Genomic DNA, 12,500 nt, shown 5'->3' with positions numbered 1-12,500 from the left:
ATTATCATAATTGTTATTATCATTAATAGTAGTAGTAATAGTATCATCATTATTATTATTATTATTATTATTATTATTATTATCATTATTATTATTATTATTATTATTATTATTATTATTATTATTATTATCATAAATATTTTTCAAATTATAGTTATGATGATAATAATAATAATAATAATAGTAATAATAATAATGACTATTATTATTATTATTATTATATTATTATTATTATTATTATTATTATATTATTATTATTATTATTATTATTATTATTTTTATTATTATTGTTATTATTACATTATTACTATATTATTATTATTATTATTATTATTATTATTATTATTATTATTATTATATTATTGTTATTGTTATTATTGTTATTATTATTATTATTGTTATTATATTATTATTATTATTATTATTATTATTATTATATTATTATTATTATTATTATTATTATTATTATTGTTATTATTATATTATTATATTATTATTATTATTATTATTATTATTATTATTATTATTATATTATTGTTATTGTTATTATTGTTATTATTATTATTATTATTGTTATTATATTATTATTATTATTATTGTTATTATTGTTATTTTTATGATTATTAATAATAATATTAGTATTTCTATCATAATGATCATTATTATTGCTCCATTATTTCAGCACAGCGTTGAACAGCTGCATTGACGCTGTTCAACCACTGAAATGTTTAAATGTATTGACTGTAAACGGCCACTAGGGGGCAGAAGAGCAGCGCTAAGCATTTTACAAAACAACGACAATATTAAAATATACTGTAATTTATTCTTTTTAAAAGGTTTTACCCTTATTTTATGATCAGAATCCTTCAAAAATATATTATTATTATTATTATTATCATTATTATTATTATTATTATTATTATTATTATTATATTATTATTATTATTATTATTATTACTATTATTATTATTATCATATTATTATTATTATTATTATTAGTATTATTATCATATTATATTATATTATTATTATTATTATTATATTATTATTATTATTATTATTATTATCATATTATTATTACTATTATTATTACTATTATTATTAATAATAACAACTATACTATTATTATTATTATTATTGTTATTATTATTATTTTATGATGATGATGATGATATTGTCGTTTTCATTATTATTCTATTTCTTTATTTTTTGTCATGTCGTCATCATGCTGTGCAGGTTGTAGTGACGTCCATTCCTTCTTTTCCTTCAACTCCCTCCCGCGACCGAGCCAGTGACGTCACGCCCAGCCGCCGGGCGGGGCAGGGGGCGTGGTCCCCGCGCGGCGCCAGGTGCGTGTCCTCGCGCCGCGGACGCGTCACTTGCGCTGCGTCGACGCTCGAGATGGACGTGAGACAGGTGCTGCTGCTGCTGCTCTGCGCCGGTGAGCGCTCTGCCCTGCTATTATGGGATGTCTGTCTATAGCGTGCTAATATGGATGCCTGCCTCTGTCATGCTGTCTATACCGTGCTATTATGAAATGTCTGTCTATACGATGCTATTATGGGATGGTCTCTGCGGCGCGTCTGTCCGTCAAAATAACGCCAACCGGAGCCCGTGCGCCCGCAGGTTGGCTCCGGGCCCAGGACGCCCTCCCGGACGGCCCCGTGGACGCCGTCCTGGGGCGTAACGTGACGTTCCAGACGGTGGTGGGCCCGTCGGAGACCTTCCTCACCATCACCTGGTCCTTCAACGGGGGCGGGGACCTGGTGCCCGTGGTGACCATCGCCTCCGGCGTGGAGAAGGTAGACGAGGACTACGTGGGCCGGGTGTGGCTCAACAAGACCAGCGGGGTGCTGACCCTGGGCCCCCTGACGGCGGCGGACAACGGGGACTACTCCGTCATCATGGTCAACAACCTGGCGGGCACGAAGACCGGGGAGACGCGGCTCCGGGTGCTGGGTGAGCGGCTCGCTTCACCGCCGTTCACTTTGAAATAGGATTTGAAAGATGTATTTATGACGTTCAGTTATGTTTATAAAATCGTTTTGGGGTTTTTTCGGGGGTTATTTTTACATTATTCTCGAGTATTTTCATGTTGGAAAAATATTTGAACATGTATTGAGTTGATGAACCTGAAATAAAAAGGTTTCTTTTTTTCTTGGCAGTACAGGTGCGGTATGTAGGGTGCGGCTGTTTTTACTAGAGCGGGGGAGGGAGGGTGTGTGCTGTGTGTTGACAGTGTGCGTGGAGTAGTTGACATGCGTGTGTGTGTGTGTGTGTCATAGCAACAACAGGGACCGACTTCAAGTTACCGCAGGTGTGTGTGGTAGTGCTGTGTTCGCTTTTTTTTAATCACGCCCGTGTATTCGTGAGTTGTGCGTTGTTGCGTGTTTTTTTTTTTTTTTCTTGCGTACCGGTGTGACCTCAGGGCCGCGCCAAAATAAAAGCGTGAACTTCGCCGGGAGATGTTGTTTAGGCAGAAAGAAAGACTCGGGATGTTTGTTTGGTAAGTGTAAGAAGAGAGGAGGGAGGGAGTCAAAATCAGGTTTGGCGTGTCAATGTGAGCTCGTGTTTCACGGGAGGGCCCACATTTCCAAGGTCAGTTTTGTGCTTGGCTCCGTTTTCGCGGCCCTGGCTCCTCTGCGTCTGGTGGTAGCGTCCACCGGGTTGTGCACCTTTCTGCGGGACGCACAGCAGCGCCAAAGCTGTCCACGTCCGGACGATGGGGGGGGGGGGGGGGGGGGTTGAGGAAAAAGGCGCGAATAGGCTCACGGCAAAACCTGCGTCTGCTCTTCCAGAAAGTGTGAATCAGTCACATTCGATATGAATTATTGACAAAAGTTTTGACGCTTTTTCTTTTTTCTTGGATGTATTATTTGTCAGCTTTTGAGTCGAGTCGCTCCTTTCACAGAGTGACTCCCGACTCCAGAGTCATTTCAATGATTTGTTCACTTTGGACAAGTCGTTTGCAAGTCATACATCACTAACCATAATGAATCGTTATAACGGTCATAAAGCGTTCTGCATGTTTCTGATGTGTTTAGTGGGATAGTGTAACGGTAACAAGTGTGCCGCGCAAAGTAAATAGTCTGTCCTCCAAAACCAGCAACATGAACCTGGACCAGTGTAAGAACCTGACCTCGCTGGCAGGACAAGAATGAGCAGAGGTGACGGTTAGATGCTTTGAAGGTGTGTCGCCATTCTGGAATGTCCCGGACACGCCCCTGAGTACAACCACAGTCTGTTGACCAATGTTGACGTTGGTGTACTTAGTGTCTTCTTGACTAGTTTTCACTTACTGTTTTGTAATTTTTTTCTGCCTGATGTAATCTCGGCATCATTGAAAATTAATGAATGAATCCCAATTAATCCCAAGAACTAAATAAAGGTGAGATTAAAATGTTAGTGGTGTACACTGGTAGTAGAACCCGTACAACCACAGTCTGCTACTGGTGGACACTGGGAGTAGAAGAATAAGAATCTTTAATCATCACACGGCACACCACACTACAACGCATGCATACACACACATGCTTTGGATGGTGCTGGTGAAATGGCTCCTCTGCATTTAACCCATCCTGGGGGCAGGTTAACCAGGAGCAGTTAGCAGCATTCAACGGCGCCCGTGGACCTGGTTCCATATGTCCATTGCTGGTCAGGCGATGATGTGTACATGTTTTGGGTGGGGGTCCTTACTGATGTTACATGGCGGAAACCCCATGTGAGCACGTGGAGAACATGCAAACTCCACACAGAAAGGACCCTCATCGGGAGATAACCCACCGGAGCACGGTGCCACCTGAACACAACCGCAGGCAGGAATCGAACAACTTCTTGCTGTGAGGCAGCAGTGCAATGCACTGTGCCACCGTACCACAGAACCATAGAAGTGGCAGAGTCTGCTGCTGGTGGACACTGGGAGTAGAACCGGTACAACCCCTCAACTGTCCAATGAGCAACTTTCTCCACCCCTGCTCATGTTGTTTACTTGTTACTCAGTCAGTTTATTTAGTTGTTTGATAGTTTGATAGTTTGAGTGTTTGATGGTTTGTTTGTTTGATAGTTTGTTTGATAGTTTGTTTGATGGTTTGTTTGTTTGTTTGTTTGATAGTTTGTTTGATGGTTTGTTTGTTTGATAGTTTGTTCCTTTGACAGTTTGTTTGTTTGTTTGATAGTTTGTTCCTTTGACAGTTTGTTTGTTTGTTTGATAGTTTGTTTGATAGTTTGTTTGATAGTTAGTTTGATAGTTTGTTGTTTGTTTGTTTGTTTGTTTGTTTGATAGTTTGTCTGTTTGATAATTTGTTTTATAGTTTGTTTGTTTGATAGTTTGTTCCTTTGATAGTTTGTTCGTTTGATCGTTTATTTGATAGTTGGTTTGATAGTTTGTTTGATTGTTTGATAGTTTGTTTGCTGGATAGTTTGTCTGTTTGATAGTTTGTTTGTTTGTTTGATAGTTTGTTTGTTTGATAATTTCTTTGATAGTTTCTTTGTTTGATAGTTTCTTTGTTTGTTTGATAGTTTGTTTGTTTGATAATTTCTTTGATAGTTTCTTTGTTTGATAGTTGGTTTGACAGTTTGTTTGTTTGTTTGTTTGATAGTTTGTCTGTCTGATAATTTGTTTTATAGTTTGTTTGATAGTTTGTTTTATAGTTGTTTGTTTGATAGTTTGTTCCTTTGATCGTTTATTTGATAGTTGGTTTGATAGTTGTTTGTTTGACAGTTTGTTTGTTTGTTTGTTTGATAGTTTGTCTGTTTGGTAGTCTGTTTGTTTGTTTGTTTGTTTGTTTGATAGTTTGTTTGTTTGTTTGTTTGTTTGTTTGGTAGTCTGTTTGTTTGTTTGTTTGTTTGTTTGATAGTTTGTTTGTTTGTTTGACAGTTTATTCCTTTGATAGTTTGTTTTATAGTTTGTTTGTTTGATAGTCTGTTCGTTTGTTTGTTTGTTTAATAGTTTGTTTGTTTGTTTGATAGTTTATTCCTTTGATAGTTTGTTTGGCCATTTGTTTGTTTGATAGTTTGTTTGATAGTTTGTTTGTTTGATAGTTGGTTTGCTGGATAGTTTGTTTGTTTGATAGTTTGTTTGTTTGATAGTTTGTTTGTTTGATAGTTTGTTTGTTTGATAGTTGGTTTGCTGGATAGTTTGTTTGTTTGATAGTTTGTTTGTTTGATAGTTTGTTTGTTTGATAGTTGGTTTGCTGGATAGTTTGTTTGTTTGATAGTTGGTTTGCTGGATAGTTTGTTTGTTTGATAGTTTGCTTGATACTTTATTTGTTTGATAGTTTGTTTGATAGTTTGTGTGATATTTTGTTTGTTTAATAGTTTGTGTGGTAGTTTGTTTGTTTGATAGTTTGTTTGATAGTTTGTGTGATAGTTTGTTTGTTTGATAGTTTGCTTGATACTTTATTTGTTTGATAGTTTGTTTGATAGTTTGTGTGATATTTTGTTTGTTTAATAGTTTGTGTGGTATTTTGTTTGTTTGATAGTTTTTTTGATAGTTTGTGTGATAGTTTGTTTGTTTAATAGTTTGTGTGATAGTTTGTTTGTTTCATAGTTTGTTTGATAGTTTGTGTGATAGTTTGTTTGTTTCATAGTTTGTTTCATAGTTTGTGTGAAAATTTGTTTGTTTGATAGTTTGTTTGATAGTTTGTGTGATTGTTCTTTTGTTTGATAGTTTGTGTGATAGATAGTTTGTTTGATAGTTTGCTTGATACTTTATTTGTTTGATAGTTTGTTTGATAGTTTGTGTGATATTTTGTTTGTTTAATAGTTTGTGTGGTAGTTTGTTTGTTTGATAGTTTGTTTGATAGTTTGTGTGATAGTTTGTTTGTTTGACAGTTTGTTTGTTTGTTCCTTTGTACCAACTAAATGACGTAATGTAGCCGAAATGCCGTATGTTTCAAAGCCAATAAAAACACGTTTGGAAGGAATTACAGTATGTGTCCCCTTCCTCAGGGGGGGCAGCCAGCAGCAGTGGCCAGGGAAGTGGCACAGTCTGCTGTGTGTTTGATAGTTTGTTTTATAGTTTGTCTGTTTGATAGTTTGTTTGATAGTTTGTTTGATAGTTTGTTTTATAGTTTTTTTGTTTGATAGTTTTTTGATAGTTTGTTTGATAGTTTGTTTGTTTGATAGTTTTTTATTTGATAGTTTTTTTGATAGTTTGTTTGATAGTTTGTTTGATCGTTTGTGTGATAGTTTGTTTGTTTGATATTTTGTTTTATAGTTTGTTTGATAGTTTGTTTGTTTGATAGTTTGTTTGTTTGATATTTTGTTTGATAGTTTGTTTGTTTGATAGTTTGTTTGATAGTTTGTTTGATATTTTGTTTTATAGTTTGTTTGATAGTTTGTTTGTTTGATAGTTTGTTTTTCTAGTTTGTTTGTTTGATAGTTTGTTTTTCTAGTTTGTTTGTTTGATAGTTTGTTTGTTTGATAGTTTGTTTGATAGTTTGTTTGTTTGTTTGATATTTTGTTCCTTTGATAGTTTGTTCCTTTGATAGTTTGTTCGTTTGATAGTTTGTTCGTTTGATAGTTTGTTTGTCTGATGGTTTGTTTGATAGCTTGTCTGTTTGATAGTTTGTTTGACAGCTTTTTCGTCAGGGCGAATGCTAATTGTTAGGTTTGTACGTTTATTCATTCATTCCTTCATTGTTTCATCCTCCTCTCTTCTCTCCTCCTCTCAGAACAGGTTACCACTCCTTCCCTCTCTCTGGTTCACACACTCCTTCTCTTGTCTCGCTTCTAATCCAAACGCTCTGAAATTCAGATGCAGAGTTAGTCTGTGATTAAAACGGGTCCAAACCAGTTGAGCAAGTCGTGCTGCTGACAGCACCTGCAGGCGTCCGCTTAACTGCCCGTTGAAACTCCAAAATTGTAAACAACAACACTTGGTTAATGTCTCTTCAGGTTTTTAAAGCTTATTCTTAATCACCCTCACTCTTACCCTAATTTCTTCACATTTCCGACACAATCATATTTCCAAAGCTCTCAGCTGTACGCCTGACACTACTTTTTTGAAGTGGTTGCCAAGTTGGCAAACATGCATCAGCTGTTGGTTGCCAACATTGGAAAAATGGTTGCCGACTTAATCATTTTATAATTGAGTGAGATGAATAGATATATATATATATATATATATATTTTTTTTTTTTTTTAAACATATGGAGGTATACCATTCTGGTTGACAATGTGGCAACCAGCCTGCAGGAGTTTTTGCCAATGGCTTGGCCCAGGCAACTGGGGCGGTTGCCCCGTTGATTGTCGGTCCCTGTCTTAGTGTGAAGTAATCACAAACAGAATCAAGTTTTATAATGCATGTATATACTGTCGATAGGCCTGTCACAATAATTACTATATCGACTTATCGTACAATATATGGACATGACCTAGATCATTTTTCTGACCTTAATAATTGCCCGTTGTGTTTGAATGCGTGTTTGTTTACACAAACACAGAAGAAGAATCCTCCGAAATCCCGATGTCCTACTTATGTTTAGCTGATTTTTATCATACGCTAGATTCCATGGTGGAATCTCTGCCGCTGTTACTCTTACAGATGCTGCGTTCAAGTCACGTGGGAATAGACCATCAAAACGACGTGCATCTTTCTGCAGCTCATGACATCAATATGTATTTTATATGCATAACTACTTTACCTCTATTTGAACATATGGAAAGATATATTTGGAAATGGCTTTGAATAAAAGTACCAACTAAATGACGTAATGTAGCCGAAATGTCGTACGTTTCAAAGCCAATAAAAACACGTTATGGAAGGAATTACAGTATGTGTCACAATTCCGGGGGCAGCCGGCAGCAGTGGCCGGGGACCTGGTACCAAGTGTCTATCGCTGGTCAGACGATGGTGATGTGTGCATGTTTTTGGTGGGAGTGTTGGTGCCTTGCTCTAGGGAATAGAATCCCCGACCCTGGCAGTGTTGGTGCCTTGCTCTAGGGAATAGAACCCCCAACCCCGGCAGTGTCGGTGCCTTGCTCCAGGGAATGGAACCCCTAACCCTTGCTCCACATCTCCAGAGCCTGTGTCCAAAGTGGAGATCCGCCCCAACATGATGGAGGCGGTGGAGCTGAACAGCACGGTGGTCCTCAACTGCACTGCCCGAGGATCCTTCCTGAAGTTCACCTGGACCAACGGGACGGCGCCCCTGGTGGCCGATGGCAAGCGGCGCACCATCAAGGAAGTGAGTGTTTTGGGGGTTTTATGTTACGTGACGTGCATCGTACCCTTTTATTCACCACATTATTTACTTTTGCTCGACCCGTTTCATTAGTTTTATGTAACGTTGACGTGCATCGTACCCTTTTATTTACTACATTATTTATTTTAACTTAACTCGTTTTATTTGTTCATCCATTAAGTTAAGTAGCGAACATGAATGTTTATTTGTATTTGATTCCGATTTCAAATGGTTCATTCCGCCACCATTTAAAATGGCTCATCCCGCCACGCCCCCTCCAGGGGGACCTGTACAGCGCGCTGAGCATCTCCGGCGTCCTGCGGTCCGAGCTGCTCGGCCCCATCCGCTGCACCGCCGGCAACAAGCTGGAGTCGGAGAAGAGCGCCCCCTTCAACCTCTCGGTCAGCTGTGAGTACTGCGGCCGCCGCCACGCACTGCCCACAGACCCTTCTGGGGCATCCTGGTACTATTCACATACTATGGTTTCAGATGTACTAAACACTACTTTGGTGTGCTTAATTGTATGCTAGTGTGTACTTAATAGTATTCTAGTATGCACTATGTGTTCTAAATAGTATGCAGCGTGTGTACTAAATCATATGTAGTGTGCACTAAATAGTATATAGTGTGCACTAAATAGTATGTAGTGTGTACTACATAGTATGTAGTGTGTACTAAATTGTATGTAGTGTAGTGTAGTGTATATATTCTAACTATGATGTGTTGTGATTTGTTGTGTTTGGAGGTTGTGTTGGTCATACGTACTGAGGCTCCGGCCAAGTTTGATACTTTACTTTTTTTTTTAAATGAGTATTACTGTCATCCTACTACATATTTGTTCAATACCATTCACAAACATCCCACTTTGGTAATAACCTGTAGGGCCAGGCGTGGTGGCCAACTTTAAATACCAGGAAAATTTATTATATTCAAGGCGGAGCTCGCAGATCGAGCTGGAGCCACATTTTTAAAAATCCGATTTAAAATGCATCTGAGGTGAAAAAACAAAAATAATAACAAAAAACAACATGAAATATTGCACCCAAAGTATTTACAGCTGTTGATAGTTGACAAAGGAGCCGTCAAATGAAGCCGTTGTACACGCCTTCCTTGGAGGCGTGCCAGTCAATGACAGCAAACAGCAGGGGGTTTCTTTCCTCTTTTAGGTTTTTCTTGCCTCGTATGTTCTTTTTAAAAAGTGAAGTTGGTTCAGTTGAACTGTCCAGAAAAATATTCTTAAAAACCCACGTGAAAAAAAACACCTGACAAACATCGGGATATGATATTTGTGCCATATGCCGCGCCCCTAGGACCGCGGCAGGGGGGTGAATTTAAAGCCTCGGAGCGGTGGTGGTTTTGGTGGCGGACCACCCCACCCACACTGTTGACACCACCCGCACTGTTGACACAGCGACTCTCGCATGGCAAAACCAAACGCAATGAAAGTCAATGATCAACCTGAGGGCTCCAAGGCTCTTTTCCAAATGCTTTATTGCACCTGCTTTTTATATGGTTATGAGTTTAATATGAAATGTGATATTCAATATTTATGTAATTTACATTTTATTATATTCATATGAATTTGATATTCAGTGTTTTATTTTGCTCTCTGTTGTGAAAGCAAAAAATATAACTATATAACTATAAAACAATATAACTATATAAATATAACTATATAACTATATAAATATATAACAATATAACTATATAACTATAAAACAATATAACTATATAAATATAACTATATAACTACATAAATATATAACAATATAACTATATAACTATATAACTATATAACAATAAAACTATATAAATATAACTATATAACTATATAACTATATAAATATAACTATATAAATATATTAATATATTAATATAACTATATAACTATATAACTATATAACTATATAATTATATTAATATAACTATATAACTATATAACTATATAACTGTATAAATATAACTATATAACTATATAACTATATAACCAGATAAATATAACTATATAACTATATAAATACAACTATAAAAGTATATAACTATATAACTATATAACCAGATAAATATAACTATATAACTATATAAATACAACTATATAACTATATAAGTATATAACTGTATAAATATAACTATATAACTATATAAATATAACTATATAACTGTATAAATATAACTATATAACTATATAAATATAACTATATAACTATATAACTGTATAAATATAACTATATAACTATATAACAATATAACTATATAACTATATAAAAATAACTATATAACTATATAACTATATAACTATATAAATATAACTATATAACTATATAAATATAACTATATAACAATATAACAATATAACTATATAAATATAACTATATAAATATAACTATATAACTATATAACTATATAACTATATAACTATATAACTGTATAAATATAACTATATAACTATATAACTGTATAACTACATAACTATATAAATATAACTATATAACTATATAACAATATAACTATATAACTATATAAAAATAACTATATAACTATATAACTATATAAATATAACTATATAACTATATAACAATATAACTATATAACTATATAAAAATAACTATATAATTATATAACTATATAAATATAACTATATAACAATATAACTATATAACAATATAACAATATAACAATATAACTATATAAATATAACTATATAAATATAACTATATAAATATAACTATATAACTATATAAATATAACTATATAACTATATAACTGTATAAATATAATTATATAACTATATAACTATATAACCAGATAAATATAACTATATAACTATATAAATACAACTATTTAACTATATAACTATATAACTATAAAAATACAAATATATAACTATAAAACTGTATAAATATAACTATATAACTATATAAATACAACTATATAACTATATAACCAGATGAATATAACTATATAACTATAAAAATACAAATATATAACTATAAAACTGTATAAATATAACTATATAACTATATAAATATAACTATATAACTATATAAATATAACTATATAACTATATAACCATATAACTATAAAACGGTATAAATACAACATAACTATACAACAATATAACTATATAACTATATAAATATAACTATATAACTATACAACAATATAACTATATAACTATATAACTATATAAAAATAACTATATAACTATATAACTATATAACTATAAAACTGTATAAATATAACTATATAACTTTAACTTGGAACTATATATTAATATAACTATATAAATATATAAATATAACTATATAACTATATAAAAATAACAATATAACTATATAACTATATAACAATATAACAATATAACTATATAAATATAACGATATAACTATATAACTATATAACTGTATAACTATATAACCAGATAAATATAACTTTATAAATATATAAATACAACTATATAACTATATAACTATATAACTGTATAAATATAACTATATAACTATATAAATATAATGATATAACTATATAACTATAAAACTGTATAAATATAACTATATAACTATATAACTATATAAATACAACTATATAACTATATAACTATAACTATATAACTATATAACTATATAACTATATAAATACAACTATATAACTATATAACTATATAACCAGATAAATATAACTATAAAACTTTATAAATACAACTATATAACTATATAACTGTATAAATATAACTTTATAACTATATAAATATAACTATATAACTATATAACTATAAAACTGTATAATTATAACTATATAACTATATAACAATATAACTATATAACAATATAACAATATAACAATATAACTATATAAATATAACTATATAAATATAACTATATAAATATAACTATATAACTATATAAATATAACTATATAACTATATAACTATATAACTGTATAAATATAATTATATAACTATATAACTATATAACCAGATAAATATAACTATATAACTATATAAATACAACTATTTAACTATATAACTATATAACTATAAAAATACAAATATATAACTATAAAACTGTATAAATATAACTATATAACTATATAAATACAACTATATAACTATATAACCAGATGAATATAACTATATAACTATAAAAATACAAATATATAACTATAAAACTGTATAAATATAACTATATAACTATATAAATATAACTATATAACTATATAAATATAACTATATAACTATATAACCATATAACTATAAAACGGTATAAATACAACATAACTATACAACAATATAACTATATAACTATATAAATATAA

General features: G+C 32.3%; 1 protein-coding gene across 1 annotated transcript in view; it reads left to right on the top strand.

The window, feature by feature from the left end:
• The first annotated feature begins 1,382 nt into the window (after nucleotides 1-1,382).
• Nucleotides 1,383-12,500, top strand: part of LOC307241571 (cell adhesion molecule CEACAM20-like) — a 28,922-nt gene continuing 17,804 nt past the window's right edge. Inside the window, exons 1-4 of the mRNA XM_080015737.1 lie at nucleotides 1,383-1,441; nucleotides 1,627-1,959; nucleotides 8,026-8,189; nucleotides 8,468-8,594. Coding sequence (XP_079871863.1) covers nucleotides 1,402-1,441; nucleotides 1,627-1,959; nucleotides 8,026-8,189; nucleotides 8,468-8,594 — 664 coding nt within the window. The 5' untranslated portion in view covers nucleotides 1,383-1,401. The remainder of the gene's footprint in view (nucleotides 1,442-1,626; nucleotides 1,960-8,025; nucleotides 8,190-8,467; nucleotides 8,595-12,500) is intronic.

The sequence above is a fragment of the Zeus faber genome, assembly GCF_960531495.2.
Source record: "Zeus faber genome assembly, chromosome: 1".
NCBI classification, from domain to species: domain Eukaryota; kingdom Metazoa; phylum Chordata; class Actinopteri; order Zeiformes; family Zeidae; genus Zeus; species Zeus faber.
The sequence above is the reverse complement of the archived record's forward strand: the minus strand, read 5'-3'. Positions and strand labels throughout refer to the sequence as shown.